The 25,337-nt window shown below is 44.6% G+C and overlaps 1 protein-coding gene across 3 annotated transcripts in view; it reads right to left on the reverse strand.

Moving 5' to 3' along the window:
* RBKS (ribokinase) overlaps positions 1–25,337 on the reverse strand; it is a 68,129-nt gene that overhangs the window by 7,675 nt on the left and 35,117 nt on the right. For 2 of the 3 annotated variants that reach the window (XM_081156559.1, XM_081156561.1), the window contains exons 6-7: positions 23,127–23,218; positions 20,098–20,286 (exon numbers count right to left, since the gene is read on the reverse strand). In XM_081156559.1, the coding sequence (XP_081012685.1) occupies positions 20,098–20,286; positions 23,127–23,218 (281 nt within the window). Of the gene's footprint in view, positions 1–13,779; positions 13,847–20,097; positions 20,287–23,126; positions 23,219–25,337 lie in introns of those variants that run through there. The other variant, XM_081156560.1, reaches the window with a different exon arrangement.

Below are 25,337 nucleotides of genomic sequence, written 5' to 3' on the forward strand. Positions count from 1 at the left end.
TTGACTGAGGCAAACCCACATGTTAAACTCCTACGAGACGCCAGAAAGCTTGTGTGTTCCATTTTTTGATGACTCCCGAGTTATATAATCCCTAAAAGACATATATGCGTAATCGATGACTGCTGATGGCCCAACTCTCAGCTGCCCAAGTCTCCACCTTCTGACTTTCACTGAAGTGAGATGGGCAGGGGGTGGAGTTCCACAGTCTTGTCATAAAGAGGGCAGCAGTCGGTCCTCTGAGTCCAAAACCACAAAGGAACAGGGAGGCTCCTGGCTGATGGGCCATCAGCCCAAAGACGCGAAGACCAGGATATGCTATCTTAAAAGTCACATTACCTTCAACAGTGGAAAAGTGCTTTGAAATTTAAGCAAGAAAGGGGCAGAAAAGTACTATGGAACCTTCGAGGAGGAGTAGAAGGGTGAGGGCGGGAGTGAACTTTTACTCTTTGTTCTGCATCAGGAGGCAGCAAAGCTGGGTGCTTTCATACACACGCAAGGCTGACCTTATTTCATCTTTATAATGCTCCCTCTCCCCTGAAACTTGAGGAAACTAAGTCTTAGAGATGTTAGATAACTTGTCCTGGGTCACACAGTCAGTCAGTGGCAGAGCTGCAATTCGCATCCAGGCCCAGTCGAGTCCATGCTCTGTGCACATCACACCACGCGGTAAATGGTTGCAGGAGGCAGGCAGGGAGGGAGGCAAGGAGGAAGGAATCATGCTGAAAAGAACCTCTTCCTTTTAATAGCTCACATTCCTTTGCACTTCTCTTGGGACACTTAGGACATTGTGCTGTTTTGTGTACAGGCCTGCATACAGTCAGGGACACTTTGAAAACTCTTTGGGGGCAGAGACCACATCTCTGTCCCCTCTGTCTCTCCCACTGTGTCACTCAGTGCTTTGAGTTGACCTGACCTATTGGTCCTGTTCCATTGTGTTCTTCTCTTCCCAGGTGGCCAGGTGACCCTCTCTGAACTACCTGTGACTTTCTTTTGTCAGTGAAAATGGAGGCTATTCTCATTGTGTTGAATCTGTTTATACCACGGGGCTTTCAAGTGCCAATAAATTACTTGGCTGTTGATTCCCACCTTCAGAATAACTATTTTTATACATAGGTATAATTTTTTTAATGGAAAGTGCTTTAAAAGTGGAAGCTGTATTGTATCACTGTGATTTTCCTGCAAGTAAAGTACTTTCCAATCAATCACTCTTGGAATAATGGAACAGTTCTCATTGATACAACATGATGGTTTTAACCTTTTACTGAAAATTAGTTTTGTGCCAAAAGGGGTGACGGCATAAATCGTCTTTCCTCAATAGAGATACCCACGTGGCTACTATTCATTGTCTTCTCACAATGGTTTCCCCTTAAGGAAGAGCTGCTTGCAGAATGGATGTGGGCTCTGAAGTTCCTGCCTCCCGAGGGCTTCACACTCCTGGGTTCTGAGAAGTTCTGCTCTGTGGTACCAGTAGAGGCAGTTGGCATATCAGTGAGGTGAAAAGACAGCAAAACGTGCCCTATGGGCTACGTGGAGGCAGCCATGCCTGGGGCTGCAGGGTATGGTTATGCAAGGTGGCACTACACAGGGCACCCACTGAGGGGTGACTGGTCCCGCAGGCCATGCTCGGCTCGCCAAGCTGTGTGTCCATCCAGGGGGGCACCTTTTTCTAGTTTGCACAAAGTGCAATAGAGACGGGCAGCAACCCTGGAGACCCCTAGGATTCAAGGAGGTTAAATGACTTGCCCAAGGTAAAAAAAAAAAAAGGTGGGAAATGGCAGTCAGGAGTTGTACCAAGGACATCTGTGGAAATCCAGCAACAGAGCAGGTGGAGAAGCTATTTTGGGAGAGAGAGATTGGGCTTTTGGCTACTGCTCAAATTTTCCTGTTTCCCCATGGGAAGGGCTTATGTTTTCTATAGTGATGAAGAAAGACAGGGACGAGGGAGCGCGACCACGAATCCCTAATGATGTTCCTCCGTATGGGGTCCTATTTTCCGAGGAGAGAATGTGAACTAGAGTTGTCCTGGGCAGGTGTGGGGAAAGGGGTGTGTGTGCAAAGGAAGCAAAGGTTTTGGGAAAGAATACTTCAGATGAACAGCCAGAGTGCAACCTGGGTAAAGAAGGAAGAGACGTCAGGAGGAGTCAGAAGAAAGTGGAGGGAGCTAAGGAAGTGAGAACAAGTACAGGGCAAGAAGAGAGCTGGCTGTGATCAGAGTAGGGTGTGAGGTTTACTCCCGCAGAACTGAAGCAGCGCCAGGTGCCACCCATTTCCTGGGAGTCATCACTGGAGTGGAAGTGAAGAGTCACTGTCGGTGAGGCCATCTAGGAACTGGGAGACTTGGTGATGGTCATCCTCATGGCACTGAAGTCATCCTAGTGATGGCAGCATTGGAATGGAGAGACAAACGGCGACGTAGATGCCAGAGTCTTAGACGAACAGAATGATCAGGAAAGGAGGTCAGGGCTCTGTAACTGAGCTGCATGAGCCTCAGAGATGTAGGGATCTCTGCAGGAGGGTAGAAGAGGGATGGCTGGAAGCTTTGGCATCAGGAGCAGCTTTTGCCTGCGAGGGCTGCATGGGGAGTTAAGGATGTAAAAGAGCTTGCTTTAAGGAACAGGACAGCCAGCGGGCTTAGGGGAAGGTTTAGGAGGGAGAGAGGCACAGAGCAGTAAGGGACTCTCCTGGCCCCTGTGTCTCCCGGACCTGCCTCCTGTCTCTGTCACAGGTCCCCCTTCCTCCTCCTGCACCACTGATTCTGGTGTTCCCTCGGGGTCTGTCCTGCCCACTTCCCTCTCATTCCTCATACTTCCTTGGGTGTCTCGACTACCGTGCAGTTACAGTTGAAACTGTTATGAATGCTCATCACCTACGTAGCCCAGACTCTTCTCCATCTTCAGGCCCATAGATCTGCCTGTGAGTCTGCTCCACCAGCCTCATGCACTCTAACTCCACGAGCCTGAACTGAACTCATAACACCTGAACATGGGCCTCTTCTTACCTTTTCAGTTTGTGGTACCTCCACATTGAAAATCTGGGGGGTCTTCTAATATATCTCTCCCATATACCTAATTAACCACCAGTTGCCAATTTTATAGTTTTTTTTTTTTTTTTAATATATCTTTATTAATTTCAGAGAGAGGGAAGGAGAGGGAGAGAGAGAGAGAAACATCAATGATGAGAGAGTCATTGATCGGCTGCCTCCTGCACGCCCCCGACTGGGGATCGAGCCCGCAGCCCGGGCATGTGCCCTGACCGGGAATCGAACTGCCATCTCCTGGATCCTAGGTCAATGCTCAACCGCTGAGCCACGCCCGGCCAGGCGCCATGTTTAAATGTAAATATTTCTCAAATCTGTGCTCTCATCTCCATCCCTACTCCCACTGCCCTACTTCATGCCTACATCACCTCTAGAGGACCATTTAACTTCCTAACCTGTCTCCCTGCCTCCAGTCTGGCCCCTTCCAATCCATTCTTGACACTGCTGTACATATGGCCTAAAGCTCTTTGAATGTTTCTCATCTTAGGATAAAATTTCAGCTCCTTAGCATGGCACACGAGGCTCCCTAGCCCACTTTCCCAGTTTCATTTCTCCCTCCTGTTCACATACTGAACTTTGGGTCTTCACTCCTGGAGATATCTCTGCTTCAACTCTTCCCTAGGCTAACTTCTAAGACGCAACTCAGCTATTAACTAAGGCAACACATATTTGCTGACTGGCACTATACTGAAGGCACTGTTTTCCCTGACCCCGTGAGTCCGGGTTAGGAACCCTCCTAGGTGCTCCTGTCTCCCTCCTTGGCCTTTGACTAGGAGCACACCCTGTCAAGATGCCCTGTAGGAGGGATGACAATGAGACAGGCTTCTGAAAGTCCTAGTTTGCCAAATTCCAGATGTTAGAAAAATGGATGGGTTGGAAGGCATGACTATTAAGTGTGGTTGGGGAAAAAACCCCATGGTGATGAAATCCCCGAGGTAAGAATTTGTCAGGCGGCTACCAAAGATCTCAGACGATCTTGCAAGAATGATGTCATCACGAAGCTTCATTTGTTAGGAATCTGTGCCCACACTGGATGATTCATTGCCCAAACTGCTGAGGGACCCTAACAGTTAAAGCCCTTGCATTCCTCCTCGATGTCCTAACACATTCCATCTGACAAGTAGAGACCACTTTCCTTTCATTTCAAAACCTCTCCCTACACAAAGCCATCCAAAGCCTACACTGTGGACCTGAATTCCTCAGCCAGGCTTGTGGCTTTAGAGGCCAAGGAAAAGGCTAGATGGAAGGAAACATGACTAAATCCCAAACTAATTTCTTCTTCAGAAGAAAAGAATATTGCACGGGCCCCAGGAAAGGCAGAGAGAACAACCTAAACCCAGCAGGGTCCCTGCTGCTGTCCACCCCCGGCAGGCAGGGCCGCACCGACTGCTGAGGTGGCTGATCCTGCGGCCAGCCTGGTGGCAAGTCCTGCCTTGCTCTTGCTTCCAAGTTCTAAGAACGGGCTTCTGCCTTGTTTCTGTTTGCAGGAGCTTGAGGCATGAACATGTGGCAGGGCCTGGGAAAGTAAAAGTCATTCTTTGTCCTTAGAGGGCTAGTCATGGATTGGCAGGAGATGTGGGGTCATGACCCCTTGGGGAAGCAGCACAGAGGGAAAACAAACCAACCTGGCTTTAAATCCTGCCTTCTCCCCATTCTGTAAGCTGTGCCATCTTCTAAGAATGGTAAATTCATTATCTTTAAACTTCCAGTGAAGCCCATAGCTGGGGAAAATCTTTTTCTCAACTGGGACAATGCAGTAATTGGTTTGGAATCAGACAGACCTGAGTTGAAGCCTTGATTTCACCACTCTGGCAAGTTATTCAACCTCTCTGTGACCTATGAGGTAGGGCTATTGTAAATACTGAATTAGATAACGTATGTGAAAAGGCCTAGCCCAGTGCCTGGAGCAGAATGGGTGTTCAGCAAAGGTGAGATAGACTGGATGGTGCCATCTGGAGGCCCTTTGATTTGCTAATGTTCTTGAAAACAAAAGCCCATGACCTAGGTGAGAAGGTTCCAGACAAGAGTTCTTAGGAACAAAGAGGTTCAAGATTCCAGGGCATGACCCCACTTAACCCCGGGGCAAGGGGTTTATGCTGTGCTTGGCCTCAGAGTAGGAGGATGAGGGTCTCCAGGAATGCTCTCGCAGCCAGAAAGAGGCAGAAGAGGTGGAAGCCAGTGTCCTGTAGCTTTTGATTACAAGGGAGGCCAGGCTGCAGATTTCTAGCAGTGGCCACGTGTATGTGCTAGGGTCTCTGAAATCCATTCCTCTGTGGGGCAGGGGAGACACTATGACATCTTTACAGAAGTTGTGAATAGGACATTAAAGAAATGTAAAGTGAAGAGTATAAAGGTTCCTCTAGCCAGTGCATGACTGGGGAAGCTGGTAGACCTCATGCTTGCTTTTGGGGTGAAGGAACAGAGGGAGAACACTGAGCGAGACTTCTGGGAGAGGCCTAGAGCTGGGAAGGGCTGGAGGACAGCCCTGTGCTGAGGGAGGAGGGTGCCCTGTGCACCTCCACCAAGAGGGCTGCTTTGATGGAGGACCCTGTTTCCCATCACAGCAAGCCAGCCAGTGGGCAGAGGGCTGCTGCCCAGGGAGAGGAGGTGGTGGCAGAGTCTGGAGGGCGGCAGGCAGGCTGAACAGATGGTGCAGGGACAACGTGATCTTGGAGGACATTTCTCTAGTAGTGCTGGAACCTGAAGTTGGTGTTTGTCCTACTTAGTGGTGGACATTGGGTCACCTGATTCTCCTTCTCCGTGTGACTGACCTCCCCACTCACTCAAGTGTGAGCAGAAAGAGAAAGGCCCTGCTTAGACCCGCCATTCAATCCAGGGTGTGCACTCTCAGCTGGGGCATCTCTCTCCACCGGGGTGAAAAATCATCCTTGCAGGGGGTAGGGGGTAGTGGTGAAAAAATTTGTAATGATTTGTGGCTCTCCAAAGGGCCACAGTACATAAACAGATATAGATAGACAGACAGATAGAAAGAAGGAATATCTGTGGTATTAAAGTTTCATGGGAGAAGAGGGCAGTTAGGAAAAAAAATCTTAAAACACTCCTTGGGGTGGGTGAGTGGGTGACTAATAAAAAAAAGGTTGAGAAACAGTGAAGTAGGGCCTCTCGTCGCAAAGAACTGCCAGTATGCCCGGCGGGCGTGGCTCAGCAGTTGAGCATCGACCTCTGATCCAGGAGATGGCAGTTCGACTCCCAGTCAGGGCACATGCTGGGCTGTGGGCTCGATCATCCCCAGTCGGGGGCGCGCAGGAGGCAGCCGATCAGTGACGACTCTCATCATTGATGTTTCTCTCTCTCTCTACCCCCCTGAAATCAATAAAGATATATTTTTAAAAAGTCAGTATCAGGGGCTTCTGGTGAGTCCCAAAGCCCTAACCAGCAACCTCTCAATTGCAAAGCACACTGGGCAGGTGTTGGTAGCTCCCTGCCTTGTTTCCACTGAGCCAGAAATTCCTGCATCTCCCAGCCAGCTCCCTCTTGTTTACCTCAGTCTCCAGTCTCCATGGCCACCAGTAAACCGGGGGCAAACCCAGGCCCGGAATGAGGACTTTTACAGGGAGATGAGAACTGTGTGGCCTGGCCTGTCTTCTTCCCAAAGCAAAGGCTCTCTCCTGGGTGACAAGACAGAGTGCTGTGTCCGATAAACATACCGTGAGCCACAATGGAGCTTACACAAGACAAGGGCTCCGTTTCACAGCTCAGATCTGAACATTTCTGTCTCCTCTTATCAGCACATATTTGCATCATAAGGATGAGATCACATCCTTCCCAACCTCAACCTTCCCTAACACACCATTTTAGGAACATCATGATGGACATGAGAATCTACTTTTCTTATCATTATTGTGTAAGTGCTGCTGATTTTTATTCTAAATAAATCTGGAGGGAACATGACAAATCACTATGTCATAAATGTCAGTGACTTTGGCTTCTACTACTGGCCACTTTAATTTATTACATTTAAATTTCCAATTATTAGGCTGAGATTGTCTCTTTTAAAATACTCTTGTGATTACAAGAAAGAGCAAATATTTTCTGCCTTATATTTCAAATGATCACTATTTTATATTAATCAAGTATGAGGCTGCATGCAGCGAAGTTCTGATGTGCTTTTAATTTGTCTTTTAAGTAGGCACAATGTTTTCCTTGGCTCTACAATTTATTAGCTATTTGATTAAAAAACTGCTTTACTGAGATATAATTCACATACCATATAATCTGCCTATTTAAAGTATACAATTCAGTGGTTTTTTTTAATCCTCACTCAAGAATATTTTTTTCCATTGCTTTCCAGAGAGAGTGGAAGGGGGATAGAGAGAGAGAGGGGCATGGGGAGGGAGAGAAACATCGGTGTGTGATTAGTTGCCTCCCACATGCACTGACTGGGGCCGGGGATCGAGCCTGCAACTGAGGTACATGCCCTTGGTGGGACCTCAACCCGGGACCCTTCAGTCTGAGGGCCGACGCCCTAACCACTGAGCCAAACTGGCCAGGGCTTCAGTGTTCTTTACTACATTCACAAGGCTGAGCAACTCACACAGTCTAACTTTAGAAGTTTTTGTCCCCCTAAAAAGAAACCTTGTCCCTGTTAACAGTCACTCATTCCTTCCCTCTACCCCCAGGCCTAGGAAGCACTAATCTACTTTCTGCTATAGATTTGTTAAATTGGCACTTTAAAAAAAAAAAAATCTTATTGATTTCAGAGAGAGGAAAAGAGGGAGAGAGAGAGATAGAAACATCAATGATGAGACAGTCATTGATCGGCTGCCTCCTACACGCCCCCGACTGTGGATCGAGCCCACAACCCGGGCATGTGCCCTGACCGGGAATCGAACCCTGATCGCCTGGATCCTAGGTCAACGCTCAACTACTGAGCCATGCCTGGCTGGGCAGGCACATATTTTTGAGCAAAATCATTTCATAGTCTAATTCCATGGTTAACCAATAGCTTATTTTTCCATCATTAACCAATAATTTAATCATAATTAACTAATTAGATTCATACCTAATCTCTTGATTTTAGCTAGCACTTTTTGTGAAAAGTGAAGTTGATGGCCTGGTGGGAACTGTTTTGTTATTAAAACTGCATTCCCAATAAGTACTAACACAACAGATTTAGCTCCCTTTCTGCTAGATATGTTCACTGAGTACTCTATAAAGTTTTTAAGTTAAATGATAAATGCATCAGGAGCTTGCTCTTTAGGAATTCCTATGGTGAAGTTGTTTGTAAAGGCTAACCTTTTAGGTACAACCCACCCACATGCTTCTCAAGCACAGAAAATTAGCTGGTCTGGCTCGTAGGTAAGTTTGCTTGAGGGATTTTCTGTTTTAAAAATATTTTTAAATGAAATTTATTGGAGTGACATTGATTAATAAAATTGTATGAGTTTCAAGTATACAATTCTATAATACACCATCTGTATATTGCATTGCTTGTTTACCATCCAAAGTCAAATCTCCTTCCATCACCATATAGTATTTTCTTTTTGGTCCTTGTTGCAATGATTAATATGTGGCAGTGAACACAGCTTCCTTCTTGAAGGTCATGACTCCTTTGCACAGGGCTGAGAGGGGTGGTTTCAGCACAGATTCACTGCTGGTGTGTGACAAGTTCTGGGAGTGAGAGCTTCACTGCCCATGTACATGTGTGGCCTTAGCGATCATCACAGAGCTTTCCATAGAAAACAGCATGTCTGAAAATGGATATATTTTTCTAGCCCCTTGTAGTCACCAACCAGGCAATGGTTTTCCTATCTTCACACCAGATAAATCGGTGGGCTGAAATGGCAGAATCTGAGGCATATCCACCAAGGTGAAGAATCAGTCATTATGTAGACAAAAGGGTGAATCTGGCTAGGCCTTTTCCCAGCTCTGCCCTGACCCAATGCTTGGACCACCAGAATCCTGTCTGCAGAGCAATATGACTTTCACTTTTTCACAGTACTTTCTGTTTTACAGAATATGTTTGTAGATGTGTTTCATTTAGAACCTCATTGTAATCCTGTGAGGTAGGTAGGGTGAGTCTGCCATTTTCCAGATGAGAAACCAAGTGTAAGAAGAACTTGCTCAAGGTCATTGCTAGGTGTCAGGACTGGGACCTAGTTGAAGGCCAGTCTCCATGAGAGCAGCCCTCTAGAGAGGCCGTACATATACTCCAGCTGTGCTCAGGAAGATTTTGAAACATCTTTTTTGGTATACCTTTAAAATCTGTAGTACACCTTTTACTACCGTCAATAAAGGCAATTATTTCAACTTCTAAGTTAGTGGTTCTCCAGCTAGAGTGCTTCAGAATTGCTTGGAGGGCTTGTTAAAACGCAGATTGCTGGGCTCCACCCCCAAAGTTTCTGATCCCTTAAACCTAGGGTGGGGCCCGGGATTTGTTTCTAATGAGTTCCCAGGTGATGCTGATGTTGCTGGTCCAGGGCTCACTTTGAGAGCCACAACTCTCAGGAATTTATTTCTGGAAAGAGTGAATCCTTAAAAACCAAGTCTAGTGATAAAGGTGGTGGATCATGCTAGGGAATTCCATGATTGGCAAAAACAGTGGGCAACTATAAAGCACATTAGCTCTAATGGAAATTCAAATAAAAAGCTCCCCTGAAGGTTCTGAACAATGGCAGTTTGACTGGACTAAATGTGAAGCTTCCCACCGTAGCTCTGTTAAAGGGGAGCAGTCTTGGAAGTGTGCTAAAGAATTCTTGTCGTGAATGTTTAGCCCATGTGTGAGATGTTCTTGATCAACCTTTTTACCAGCTTTAGAAAAAGAGAAGAAGCCACAAGGTGACACCCACATTAGAGAGAATCAGTATTAAGGAATAATTAATAACTATTGACAGCAGCTGAACTAGCCAGGCTGGTATGGCTGGGGTCCTTCCTATGCTGCAAACACGACGGGTGTGGGAGAGAAGGGGAAGACTCTGACTCTTCCTACCTGGACTGTTCTGTTGAGATTAGAGTAGAGAAGGTGAAAAGATCTAATTTCGGATGCCAAAGATAAACATGCAACATTTTATGGGGAAAAAAATTCCAGCAAAAAAGAAAAATGAACTACATTAGGTACTTAAGCTGGGAGTCAATCCTTCATGTCACAGCAGGGAAAAAAGAGGCGGGGGACTGCCTAAATATTGGTTCTAATTTTATTTTAAAATCTACATTACATTAAACTCTCCTTGTACTCCTCTTTAATTTACAGCAACTGCTGACACAAATTGGTGTGCCTTCTCTTCTTTGACATCAGTATTTCTCTTGAATTATGCATTTCCATCTGGAATGAGGTTTATGGGGCTAAAGCCCTCTTTCATTTAGATGGATGAAAACAGAGAGGGGTCGATGGGGGGTCAAGTAAAAAATCAATTGGGGGGTGATATATGTTCATGGCAGCATTCTGCTGCCCAAAAAGAGCATAAGTGGTATTAAAATATGACACTGGTCTTTCAATTTTCAACATATTGATTAAAATTCAGCTTACTAGAGAATAAGAAAAACTCTACCAACCTTCATCCCAGAAATGCCAGATTCTCCATTTATTGGTACCCAGAAGTATTTAGCAATCATTTGTAAGAATACAGATGATCATAATAACTGTTTCACTTTGATTTGATCTAAAATTGAGTTAAAGGCAAAAAAAAATCTTCGGCTTGCTACCGCGTTTCGCCCATTCCAAGCCACATGAATGTATGTGGTTGTGGTGTTCTGCCTCTGCGCCAGCACCATGGACTGACCAGGCTCCATTACTGGTGACACGTGGCTCCTGGATCAAGTCAGCCAGTGGTCCATATTGACAGAGGTCATCTGCTGGGTCTGTCTGGGCCTGCCTCAGTGTCTCAGGGGCTACTCTCAGCTTCTGGGTTTGGGTGGGGTCTGAGCTGGCCCGTCGCACCAGTGTTGAAATGGGGCATTTTGACAAGCTGTTCTGAGCTAGCACTTGCATCAACATGGCCATGTGATAAATGTAGACATATTGTCTCAATATACTAAATACCATGCAGAGCAGGCATCTCCTCACCCACCCCATTTCTCACCTCACCCTACCCTCCGTCCAAGTCTGGGCTTCACCCTATAAGTGATCCTCAGCCATCTCTGAAAACTCCATTTTAAACCTTCGCCCATCACCCACTCCACCCCAGGAGCGGGAACTGACGGTAAGGTAAAGCTCTTTGCTTTGTACATTACTTGATAGTTTAGAAAAATGGAGAATTTTATGTTTTAGTTATAACAATTTAATGTAAAAAATGTTCCTAAATCAGTATGGCCACAGGAAAGCAGCTCTGTCATAATGCTCTTTGGCTGAAACTGTGCCCAGCGGCCGTGTCACGATGCTACTTTGTCTCCAGCATAGCTCCAGTGTGACCAGTGGTTGGCCAGCCTGGAAAGCATGTGAGGGTCTGCTGTCGACCTGGGATTCAGCCCTGTTCTGGCAACCTGCGGGCCCGGAGCCCAGTGGGCAGCCCCTGTCCCTCTTCAGCTTCAGGGGCAGGGCAAACGTGCTCAGCAGGCGGCATCTCAGTGACAGCCCTCACTGCTCTTCTGGCTGGCTGGCCACAGAGAATGGCCTGCGGAGACTTAAAACATTGCAAACCCCATTCTGGCCAAAATGTCTGTGGTGGATTAATTTATTCTATTCTTTAAAGAATTCCATTATTAATGAAAGAGAAGTAGAATCCTGAGTATGAGCTAACACTGGAATAAAAAAGGCCCATTCTTCAGGCAATATTAATGGAAGCTTTGTATATAAATAACTTTATATATTGGCGAATAAATGGTACTTAAAACTAAAATGTCTGTTAGTGATTCACTAGGTTCCAAAGACTGGCCTTGTCTTCTGTGGTCAGCGATCTTTCTTCTTTGTGACTCCACTACTCTAGACAGAAAACAGTTAATCCAATATGATTTAGTATCTCACAAATGATCCCGCTAAAATATTTTCTGCCAAATGTTCATCTTCTAACAGCTGCTTTTTTAATTTTTTTATTTCAGTGAGAGGCACTTGAAATAAAATCATTGTTCTTTGTGAAAATTGCATGCTAAATAATATAGAGCTACCAGATTATTAAACAGCAAAGGCATTTGATAATATTAGCACCAACCACAGGTTCCACTTCTGCTGATGCACAAAATTTTGAGTAATTAGTCATTGCACAATATTGTATTTATATCCTTTTTGCTTGAGCTGTTAGGCCACAGAACAGGCAGGCAGTTGCTGGTATGAAAGGGTTCTCTGGGTTATTTATAATGTGCTGCTTCCGTATAGTTGCTGCTTTACTCTTGGGTCCTGGGCCAGGTCTACACTGTACAAATGAAAGAAGGAGCTGAGTGATTGTTCTGTGAGTCTTGCTGCTGAAAGCTGGTGTGGATGATTCACAACAAACTGTGTGCGCCTTGGCTGGAATACCTGGTGTTTCTGTCTATGCGACTCAGATTCACCACATGCTGGCTCATTTGTCACTTTATCAGGGGAGAGCGTGTAGTTACGTGAAGGCTGTGCTTCTGTTAGGAGTAAGCTAGTGTTTGTGGCACAGGTGGGAGGGCGAGATACAGAACTCGCATTATGTTGCAAAAGCGTTTCCTTCAAATATTATTTACTTTAAGTGCAGGATGAATTTCTGCTCCAAATGTTTCTCTGTTGCATGGATCAGTGATTCCCCAAAGAGGCAGCCAGGAATGCCCAATGGAAAGGCCCAGAGGAATCACCAGAGCATCATTTAATTTTATTTATTTATTGTAAATTACTTCCTGTGCCATCTGCAGAATCACTGATGATATAAGCTGTTTCTAGTGGGAGTAGGTCTTAGCTCTTAGGTGAGTCAGGGCTCAAAAAAAAAAAAAAAAAAAAAAATGCAGAGAACCACTGAGACTGGTAGAATGCTGTTTCTTTTGACCATGAAATAAGCATCTTACTTAGGCCCCCCCAACCTCCACCTTTTAAAAAAGGAAATGAACTACCATTGTGTCCTCTGAATTCTTAAGAGTTCTTCAACCCACTTCTCAACATCCCCGTTGCCACCTCTCTGGTCCAGGCTGCCACAATCTCACCAGATCAATGCAAGTCTCTGGACAGCTCTTCCTGCCTCCAGTATTCTAATCTCCAATTTATTCTTCACACCACAGCCGGGGACTGTTTCCTGTCTCTTCAATTAGGATCTATCTAGGCCCACAGAACACCAAATCTAGACTTAGATTTTGCTGTATTGACTTTTGCTATGGTTGAAACAGTTGTTTTTTTCCTCTGCATCTTACCACCACCCCTCTCCTCTACCACCATTGCTCTTCTTTTACTCTCTGGCTATATTTGAGTTCTGAGGCAGGGCCAGGGATCCCAGGTATCGTTGGGAGTCCCTAAGATATACAGCCCTAGGCACATGTACATGCACATCCGGTTCTGGCTAAAGGACAGGACTTCAGGAAAATGGAAAAAACAGCTTTGTACTTGGCCCTGTTTCAGTTCCTCAAAGTGAGGATGACATTTCTGGTAAGCAGTTACAATTAGATTTTTAGAGCCCTGGGTTTTCAACTGATCACACGCAGGATTAGGAAAGATAATTTAAAATACTTAATTCTGCCCGATTAGCTAGTAAATGAGGTGATCTGCTGAGGTGGAAGTAATGCAATAGAGCTAATATGGCCCCCCCCAGGGCACGGCAGATGCCGTGTGATTGTCCGTCAGACTCTTTAGCAATTACCTTGTCCTCTGTCCTTTCTTTACAGTCAGAGAACTCTTTGTTGTCTTCATCTTTTCTGGCAGCCAGGGTCAGCAGAGTTTGCAGATATCACGTCCATTTATTGACATCATTCCTAAGGTTAAGAGGGCTGTTTTGGAGCATCACTGGGGTTTACTTTATTTTATGATGCCAATTTCAGAGATGTCATTTACCCTCTGTAACTTATTGTTTTTGGCCTGACCTTTCTATGACTGCAGGCAAAACAATCTAAGGATATGTTTTAAAATGGGAAAGTGGGTAATTATTTTGTTTTCAAATCATTAAAAGAGAGCGTTTTTATCTGAGATTTATTCTTTTCCTTGGCATATGCAACGTAGAATTTCAGGAAGATAAGGAATCTTGTGGATCCTCTAGTCCCCTGAGAACAACACTGAGGCTCAGTGAGGCTTAGTAATTCTTACACACACACTAGTTTACTAGTTAATTTTCTCAGAAGGAACTAGAACTCTTTCATTATTTCAGGAGGGCCTGTTAATATATGCCAAGCATTGCTTTAATCATTGTAGTTGCCCCAAAAGAACTCTGAGCTGAACCTTGAGGATGGCTACGAGTTTGCTAGGCAGGGAAGGAAGAATGTTTTTTCTTTCCTTAAACTATAAAGATAGTTTTGGAATGCTAAGAAAAGAGGAATTACCTTTCCCCAGCCTCTCCAGTTAGCCCTTCAGGCCCCGGTTTAAAGAAATGTAATGAAAAGATGACTTGGTTGCAGTCTCTAAGAGTGGCGCACCTCTCCTCTAGGTTTGGCCATTTAATGACAAGAATGAATGAGCATCATCTTTGCCAGAACCTGTGATATCTGGACTGGCATGGTCCTGCCACATTGCCATCCATACAGTTCAGCTCCTTGCCCTATACAGGAAGATGCTGGAGTTGAATGGGAGCGGGACCTGGGTTTCCCTCTAGTCATGTACAGAGCCAAAGTCATATCCACTCTACGTAATGGTGAGTGACGCAAGCTCCTGGTACATGCTGCCTGGTACTCCCAGCTGATCCAGGGAAAGTGAACGATCAGACACATAGGGACCTACTAATGAGAAATAACATATACTGAGGGCTTATGTGTGCCAAGCACTGTTTTTAGGGCTATACATGGGTTATTGCATTTACATGAGGCTGCACTGTACTGCACAAAGCAAGCAATGCCTTTGCCAGATCTGGCAGCTTCTGAAGATTGAGATAAATGGAGCAATTATAAAGGCCTCTATCATGACAAGTGACAAGGAAAGTCAGTGCTCAAGGCCAAATAGCAGCCTGAAGGCTAGGCAGACTGCCACCAAATCAAGAGGCTGAGTGGTGCAGTAGAGAGTACATGGGCGTTAGAATTAGACAGACAGACATTTCACACTAGTGCAATAATCTTAAAATATTACCATGCTTAAATCTGTGTAGCTCCCATTATGAAGTGATTATCCTGTGCAACCATGAATGCAAGATGGCAAAGCCCCTACCCTCAGGTTGGAAGAACTGGAGTGAGGCCATAAGTGCCGTCATTTTGAAGCTGAGATTCAGACGACACAGCGATGGGAAGAGACACATCTGTCATGTCTTCCAAACTGAGCTGAGGACATCTGCAGCTACTGCCACCATCTCACTCTAGTACGACGGGAGAACAGATGTAAAAATAGAAGTGATACATCCAACTATGAACACCGAGGAGACTGAATATAGCTGTCTGCAGAAGCACCGGCAGAGGACGGGAGCGGCTCCTAGGGTAGGCGTCTGCCTCCAGTGGACCAGGTGCCAGCCAACCGAAGATGTTTCCACCGTCCATCCCATCCTGATTTCCTTATTTATTTAATTTTTCCAGCTTTACTGAGGTATGATTGACAAATAAAAATTGCATATATTTAGGCTGCGCAACATGATTTTTTAAAATGTGTATATAATAAGGGATTAGAAGGGGAAAAGCAAGAAGGTTCCAAATGGACTGACAGCAGGTAGTACCCTCTTGACAGAAAAGTGAAGGAGACATTTGTTCAGAAGAAAATGCCTCCCTGGGAGTTCCTCACCTCCCCGTGGGAATTATCTCCTCTTTTTCAGACTTATGAAGTGGCCGCACAGTTGTGTGCAGAGCAGGCAAGAATTTTAATAATGAGAGTGCTGGGTGAGAAATAAAAGCTTAGGGAGATTCTACACCCAGAAAATAACTACCCTTTTTTCCTGCATCACCTCCACTCTACTGGGGGGACATTAAGAGCCCGTTCAGTAGGTTCAGCAGGGCAATTACATGGAAGATTCCTCTCCTCAGAGTACCCATTCTTTAAGGAGGTTCCTAGATAGATTGCTCTGTTATTTTTTTTTTTTTTACTTTTTTCTTCTAAATTGAGATATCATTCATATACCATAAAAGTCACCCTTTAAAAGTACACAATTCAGTGGTGTTTAATATATCCACAAGACTGTGCAAACGTCACCACCCCAGGGCATTTTCATCACCCCACAGAGGGACCCTGTACCATCAGCAGTCACTGTCCATTATCCCCTCTCCCCAGACACTGGAAACTGTCAATCTACTTTGTTTCTATAGATTTACCTATTCTGGATATTTCATATGAATGGAACCATATAATATGTGGCCTTGTATGTCTGGCTTCTTTCACTTAGCATAGTGTTTGGATGTTCATCCATGCTGTAGCATGTATCAGTATTCCTTTCTATGGCTGAAGAACATTCTATTATATGTACTGAAAGTGTTCAGAACAGGCCTCCCTAGATGAGCCACTTGGGCATGTGAATTTTTTTGAGCTGAAGGCAATCAAGACCCTGTGGGCTCATGAGAAAATTTTATCTCTTCCTTAAAGAATTTAAATTTGGGGGCCTTGCCCATAATAAGAGTTATCAGAAATAACTTTTTGTGACTTATCTATAGGGCAGGGCAAACTTCTAATTACTGAGCATCATCCTGCAAATGACCTTCCTCCCCTCTGCGGCCCGAGGTGCTTACCTCATTCTCAGCCTGTGTGTACCTCATTTTACCTCTCCGTCTTGGAACCTCTCGTGTATATGGGGTCTCTGACTCACTCATGTATGTGGGGTTCCCATACATATGTAATTAATTTTGGTTCTTTTCTCTTGCTACTCTGTCTCGGGTTGATTTAATTATTAGACCAGCCAGAGGAACCTAGACGGGTAGAAGAAATTTTCTTACTCCCCCACAGTATATACCACAATTTGTTTTTTCATTCATCTGTTGATGAAAATTTGGGTTGTTTCCAGTTTTGGTCTATTATGAATAATGATGCTATGAATATTCATGTATAGGTTTTTGTGTGGACATATGTTTTCATTTCTCTTGGTTATATAGCTAGGAGTAGAATTGCTGGGTCATATTGTAACTAACTCTAAATTTAACTTCTTGAAGCTTTCCTAGACTGTTTTCCATAGTGGCTACACCATTTTACATTCCTACCAGCATTGTCTGCAGGCTCCAGTTTCTCCACATCCTAGTTAGCACTTGTTATTACCAATTTTGATTACAGCCATCCTAGTGGGTATGACATGGTATCTCATTGTGTTTTGTTACTTAAAGAGAACCAGAGCCATCCACAGACACAGTTTAAAAAGACAAGACTTAAAGTGTAAATGTCCCATCTCTCTCCACAACCATTTTCATGAGGCAAATAATTCAAATTCTTTTAGTGGTTTCTTCTGGTATTTATCTTCTATTTCTGGTAATAGGCTTTATACCGTTATTTTAAAAGTCGGTTTTGGATATTATCTCTTGACTTCCAACTATGGAAGATGAGCATTTAGTTCTCTTATCTTCCCCCAATGACACACAAATACACACTCACTTTTTCTTTCAATCTTCACAATATGATTATAATCTCCATATTTGGTTAAATCAATAATTGGCCCTTACATTGTTATGACTATGAATTCATAGTCATGTGGTGTACTAAGATTATATTTGCTTAATCATTTCTTTTCCCCTTAGACTCTTAATGATCTAGAGGAAAAAATTTGCCTCTTTTAAAAAATGCCCTCAGTTTTCTCTTCATATTAATTACTACTTCATTCTCAAATTCTGCAAGAAAACTAAAAATCTCTGGGCATATTCAAACATGAATATTGCACTATTTCTTTCTGACCTTTATTTGTTTTTTCTGGGAGACAGTTCTCCCAGAGCCCTGCACTCACCTGCCCTCATCCGGACTGAATGGCCATGGGCTTGCTGCACAGCCACTGTCCCGGAGGGAGCTTCCTTCATCACCCTTGACCGCATCATGCCTGGCTCCTCTCCTACGTTGCACTGCCTGCTGCCTAGATCCCATATCTTTGGCTGCCTTAGTTTTATCACTCAGTTTACAATAGCTTACCTTCCAGTAGCTTCTTCACTGCTCTGTTCTTTCATTACTGTATCTTTTGTGTTAGATATTTTCTAGTGGACCATTTTAATTCCCTTGTTTATTTTAGTGTTTTTAAAAAAATTTTATTCTTGTCCCAGTGACTGCACTGGTGATTCCAATGAACACCTTAATTGAAAACAACCCAGTTATAACTAAATACCGGCTTACTTCCAATAGCACACAGAGTTGTTTATTGGTTCCCTCTTGCTACCATGGCATGAAACTTGGTAGTTGTGACACAGCCCGTGAAGCCTCAGACTTTACTATCCAGCCCTTTATAGGAAAGACTTGCTGATCCTGATCCAGGGCCCTGATCTTCCTGATCCCGTTTTCTATCTCCTGCCTCTGAGCATTAAGCAATCTCTTCCTTCTCTGAACTCTCACTGTGTTTCATGTTTCCGAAACCTAAACACTAACTGCAAGTGCTAAGAAACCAGATGAAGGGGCACAAACAAAGTGAAAACTTCCTTCGTGCGCACTGCTGTATTTAAGATGCTCAAAGTTGTCATCCATCGTGATCTACGAAATCTAATCCTTCTACAGGAAATTACTCTGAGGAGTATTACCACTGATTTGAATTTGAACACTTCCCAGAGGGGTTTCTTCATCATTTAGTCCTAGGCCCAAACAGTGCACTTCTACACGAGTGCCCCCTAGGCTTGGGTGGTTTTGTTTGACCAGCATCCACTTCCCATCCTCTGATAAGAGTTCCTTGATTTTTTATTTGACACCAGAGATGGGCACATGTTGTGGGGCATAGTGTGGGCAGGAAGCTGCCAGGGACCCTCACCCGGAGGGGCCTGCCTGAGCCCAAAGCCCACTGCAAAGCAAGCGGAGCCGACAGGGAGAGAGTGAGCGAGTGCCAGTGACGTGGTTTAGACTCTGCATTCTGCCCTACTCTCGAACTTTCTAATTATATGCACCAAGTAAATCCCTTTTCCTGTGTAAGCCTATTGGCATTGTGCTCAGGGGCTGCTGAGCAAAAGGAGTCATGCCTGACACAGATACTGAAGCCGAGTCTCAGCTGCTGCTGGGAACCCACAGGCCCAGCGTCTTCACGGGACCCTTCGTTTCATTCTTAGCGAGAGAAGATGAAACTCTTCTGCTTTAGTTCAGGACCTGGATTAGTTTTAGTCTAATGCAGGATCAATTTAAGAACTAATAAGGAACCTTTCAAATTCAGGTTACTGTCCATCTTGACAAAACCAGAAAACTAATGGTTTCACAAATGATTAAATATGAAGAGAACAGCTGTGTACAATTTATCACATGCCCGACAAAGCACATCTGAAAGGCAGTGACAATGTAATTTCACGTTATAAAGGCCTGCCTTGTACACATCTATTTTTCAAAGCACATTCATATCCAAAACTTCATCAGGTCCTCTTAGGCTTCTTTTTTGATGAATGACCCATATTTTAAAGTCTTTTTTAAGCATAAAAACCAAATCATTTTATAAATAATTATACAGCAGTTTCTTATAAATAAAAATTCTAAACTTTTTATTCTTTATCTAGTCTCTTGTTCCTGACACGTGCTTTTCTAGTCAGCTCTTCTGAAGTCGAGGCCATAAGGAGATCACTTTTGTTCCCCTAGCTGTAGAGGAGCCCAGAGCCTTTTTCTCAACTTGTTTCCTTTTCACCCCTGCCCAGGACCTAATATTTACTGGCATATAATAGGTATTCAATAAATATTTATTGAATAAATGAATGAATATTGGTAGTACAGGTATAATTTTACTGATATTCCAATTTTATGATGAGAAAACTGAGGCTCAGAGAGCTTAAGTGACTTGTAGAAAGTTCTAGTGGGTTGGAGAGGGATTAGGATATGGTTCTCCTGCCCGGTTGTGTTTCTTTTCTACCATATCACCTCCTGGAGCTGTTACTTCATTATCCAAAAATTGGAGTGCAGCATCCTAGTAACTAAACGATGATTTCAAGGGCCAAAACCAATTGTGAAATTTAAAACCTACCGTGGTATCCACAGCCTTGACTGTCTCTGTGGGAATGTACTTTGGAACAGGTTCTGACTGTGACAGGATCACACATCCGGCAGCGCCCAAGGTGATGATTACGACCCGGCAGCCCCTTTCCACGAGCACCAGTGCGGCCTTCCCAGCGTCGGCCGGGCTGCTGACCGCGAGGCCGGTTAGAATCTCCGCCTGGAATGCACACAGTGAAAGGAAAGTGCTGAGGAAAGAAAACGGGGTCCACTTCCACATTAGATTTGTTTTTCTAGAAAATGTCTCCCTTATTTTGCACAACCACCGATGCAATGGAGAACTTTGATAGACACTAGCTCAGAAAAATAAATGTAGCAAAATGTTAACAACTGTTTAGGTGAAGAGTATATGAGTAGTCATTGTATTGCTCTTTCAGCTTTTCTGTGTGTATGTACAACAGTTTTCATAATCAAGAGGTAAGGGAACAAAGAGAATCCTACAAAATAAAGAAAGGAAAGGGGGAGGGAGGAAAGGAGAAAGGAAGGAGCCACTGCCAATGATTTTGAAGATATAAATCATACCTGTGAATTTCACATGTAAGGATATAATTTCTCTAGGCCTCTCTTGGGCCATAATGCCTTTCTCATATTACTAGTTGCAGCGTTCCGTGTTTACGCACCACCATTTTTTGGTGTTTTTTTTGGTTAATTTTCACTGGAGGATATTTTTTTTCCATTGATTTTTAGAGAAAGTGGAAGGGAGGGAGGGGGAGAGAGAGAAACATTGATGTGAGAGACACACATCGATCAGTTGTCTTCTACAAGTGCCCCAAAAGGGGTGGGGAACCTGCAGGTATGTGCTCTTGCCTGGAATCGACCCCATGACCCCTTGGTCTATGGGCCGACTCTCTAACCACTGAGCCAGACCGGCCAGGGCTCTCTGTTTTTGCTAGAGAAGATAGAAGCAGAGTAGGAGAGGCACTGATATGCAGCAGAAAAAGCAGTGCCATGACATTCAGGCCTCCGCTACTTACTAAATGACCTTTCCCAGTTATGTACGATTTGTAAAAGGAGGGGCTTGTGCAGGATCAGTGGTTCTCTCCAAATATAAAAAGGTCTCTGGCTGAAGTCGGGGTGAAGGGCTGTAGCTCTGCTTCATCATCCCCTAGGCACCCCTCCAGCATCTCTGAGGAACCTCTATGGTTCTGAATAGGTGGTGGAAAAATCACTGGACTAGATGAATTAATTATATGATACTTTCTGACTCAAAAAGTTTATAACCAAATTCTGATTTTTTGGTATTATAATTTAACCATGTACTATCTCTTCGGGTGCTTGCTCTGATTATGTCCAGATTAACCCTGTTTGTTGCCTATAAATCACCCCACAGTGTCTGTCCATTCTGGGCTCCAGTTTTCCTAGTAGCACAGGTTTCATTAACTTGCACATGTCCTCCCTTACCATCTTTTTTTCAATAGACCCTTTCACTCTGAGTTGGTTATGCTTTGAGGTCACTTTCTTTTTTGTTTTTAAAAGTTTTTCATTGGTCTTCATCTCTTTCTCTCTCTCTCATCTTGAAACCCAGCTTCCATATTGTGAGGAAGCCCAGGTTGCAGGGAGAGGCCATAGGTAAGTGTTCTGCCAACAGCCAGCATCAGGTAGCAAGCATGTGAGTGAAGGAGGCTTCAGATGATTCCAGCTCTCAGCCTTTCAGTCTTCCAGGCCCCAGATACCGTGCAGGAGACAAGCCATGTGCCCTGTGCCCTGTGCCGATTCCTGATGCACAGAATCCGTGAGTGACAATAAATAATTACTGCTGTAAACCACTAAATTTTGGGGTAGTTGATTGTGCAGCAGTAGGTAACTACACACATGGGCATAGCCGCTGGAGATACGACAGTGACTAAGACAGGCATAGCTGTACTCACAGGAGCAGGAATTTAGCGGAGAATGCAGGCATATCAAGTAACGTGCGCGGTGATTAGTGCCTGGAGAATAAGCAAAGACTCTGTGGTACCTGGCAGGGAGGTCTAAGGCAGTTTGGCAGCTGAGGGTGATCTAACCTCTTATTGTGCAAGGGCCGCTATCTCCCACAGTTCCTTTTTCCTAATACAAAGCCTGGCCCTGGTGTTGCTCAAAAATATTGCGTAGTATGCTGTGGTTGTTCAAATTAGTTTCCCCTGGCAGTCTTCTTTCTTATTTACTTTATATTCTAAGAGGTGAAATTAACAAAGAGGTGGGTTAAGAAATCCTAGATACCATCATTCAGCCTTCAAACCAAATGGAAAATTACAGCATAGTTCATTAATTACTAACTTTGTCTCTCTGCATGTTGCATTGTATAGTATGTATGTCCTGCCTCCCAATGTGGGTGAGAGCTCTGGTCTAAAACTATCTCTGGTCTAAAATCTATGAAAGGAAGAACTATTAAAATTGCCTTCTTAAAAAGCTTCAGAATGAATGGGACAATATGAATATATTCCCGAATGGAGTGGCCTCAAGGTCTTTTTCCTATGGCACCGAAGGAAAACATGTCTGTCCACCAGTGCAGTCACAGGATGTTCCCAGTAAATGCACCAGGGGTTGTCTGGTATCAGGATTGCTAGATCAAATACAGGACGCCCAGTTAAATTGGAATTTCAGATAAACAACAAATAATTTTATAGTGTAAGTACATTTAGTATGCTTATCTGAAATTCAAACTTAACTGGGCGTCCTATATTTTTATTTGATAAATCTGGCAACTCTAATACTAATTGGCTCATAGAATATGGGATAATTAAAAAGGAAAACAAAACACCAATAGTGCGAGGGTGGGGAGGGCACTAGAATCAGCTGAGGTTTGATAAATCCGGTATTATGGGGATGACTCAGGGAATCCTCCCCCCTCCCCAGGACTCACTAATTTCCTTCTCCACTGTCAACTGAAAAGTCTATTTTCACTGGGCCCAGGAATTCACATGCAATCAGGCTGATGTGATTAGTCCTGCTTGTTTGCTTCATCCACTTGCATGGAAGTCTTTGGTTTCTCATGGAATGAGCAAAACCGTCTCTCCTTACCTCACTTTCATTGCAGCAGAACACATCTGAGAGCGTGTAGAAGCGGGGGTCCAGGTCCGCGGTGGCAGGAGCTGGGTTGAACAGTGTTTTCACTACAGAGGGATGGGAGAGGGGGTCAGTGGTTGTCGCTTTTACTGTGCTGCAGTTACAGTCATTCAGCAGGGAAATCCCCAAGCACAACCACTTCCCCGTTAGATGAAAAACCAGCTTAGTTATATGAAACCTCAATCTCCAGGAGAGCCTCGTACAAACTCGTCATTTCCGTGTGCTCTGCTTTTCTCTTCACAACATTTCAGCTTCAAGGGTGAGCACCAGCCTTTACAACCAAGGGGATTAGAGTTACGGCCAAGGGCAGCAGGAGGGCCGGAGGGTTAAAGGAGGCCCGAAAGGACTTGCACGGACGTAAACATTCAGGCCGGCGGCACTGTGTGGGCTCCTTTAAGTGCTCAGCTGCAAGGCCAGTTCATAAATCCACTTTCCAAGGAAGAAAAAAGATGATAGAAAAGAAACAACGACGAGCTCAGTTTTCCCGGTAGGCCCAGTCAGCGGGCAGCTCACCACGCAGGCCTGTCTTGAACCCCTGTGCGTGCTTCTAAATGTGTCAGAAGCACTCACGCGAGCGCAGCTCGCAGGGGCGCTGGCCTTCCCGGCTGCAGAGCCACCCAGGAGCAAAGGGAGCCGCTGGGAGGCTGGGAGCCGGCCGGGCGAGGGGACCAGGGGAGGGGGGGGCAGGGACAGGGCAGCCGAGAGCGGGGCAGCTGAGAGCGGGGCAGCCAAGAGCGCGCAGCCGGTACATTTCCAGAGGACGAAAGCGAGCGTCAGGGAGATGAGGGCACAGTCTAAGGCCATCACTGGCCTTGGGTACACTGGATCTCTACTGGGGTCCTCCAGCGCTAAGTCCACGGTTTGACCGTCTCTAAAATAGTTGCCTCTCTAGGCCAGGACTCTGTCCATAGCAACACAAGCCCCCAATCCCAAGTTATAATATTTAAAAATAGCCAGATTGGTTGGCCCTCTTTTCCTCTACCCACGTCCACTGACTTATGGGTTTAGCACCCGAGTTCACCATAGAGTAAAATCCTCAGGGACTCCTCCAGAACAGTGGTTCATAAACTGGGCTGCACATCAGCATCACCAGGAGAGCTTAATAAAATGCAGGATTTCTGGGCTCCACCTCAAACCCACTGAATGAGAATTTTGGGGGGATGTGCACATTGACAGGTTCTCCAAGCGGCTCTTCCGCAGCTCTCTTGGCACTGATCAACTCCACAGTCTTGGGGGATGCTTATCAGCACGTGGCTAAAGGAAACTGCCTGATACTTCTGTCTGGTGAGGCCAGACAGTCTGCTTCTGCACCTTCCTTGGTCTTAACATTTTTGTTTGGTCGGTGGATCTTGTTCAGTGGTTTACGGGATAATACTCTTCCCACAGTTTTGTTATTTTAGAATCCAGAATGTCCACCCATGGAAATTCTATGGTATATTTTTGGCTGCTTATATTTTTGCATAGGGTTATTTGTAGCTAAAATTAGAAATGGATGTAAAAGCCCTGTGTAAACTGTAAAGTGTTGTACAAATGTAAGGGATTATTACTGTTGTTATATTGTCCTTTACACACAGCCCGGCACCCTTGCCTGTCCACCCATCTCTTCTGCCTTATGTTGGGAGTTTTTAGCCTGGCAACAATCTCATTGGTTTTCCTGCTTTTCCAAGGTCTTAGCGATGTCAGTTATGCAGGAAGGCTCCCACTGCCCAGCATCCTAATGTCCCCATTTACTTTTTAGGTTCTCAGAACAAACACGTTGTTCCCTATTTTCCTTAAGCATTGAGTTGAGACACTATTGCTCACCTACACCTACCATCCTCAAATCTGCACTCAGAGCATTTGAGCACAGGGTAGAGCAAGCTACCAGTACCAAACAGAGTAGAGCCATTCTTATAAAAGTTCCATTTCATCTCAAAAGATCCCTGATCCAGCTATTCCTTTTCTAAACCCCTCCTACAGAAGTACACAGGCATCCAAAGATATGGTACAGTAATGCTCATTCAGCTGTTTGTAACAGAAAAAACCAAAAAGAAACCCAAGCATCAAGCAGAGGACTGGCTAGAACGTTATGACGTGCACATCCAATGGAACACTCTGCTACTATTAGAAAGAATGAAGCAGATCTCTCATTTGTCACAGAAAGATTTCTATACTTTATAAGTGAAG

Source organism: Miniopterus schreibersii, assembly GCF_964146895.1.
Source record: "Miniopterus schreibersii genome assembly, chromosome: 13".
Taxonomy (NCBI): domain Eukaryota; kingdom Metazoa; phylum Chordata; class Mammalia; order Chiroptera; family Miniopteridae; genus Miniopterus; species Miniopterus schreibersii.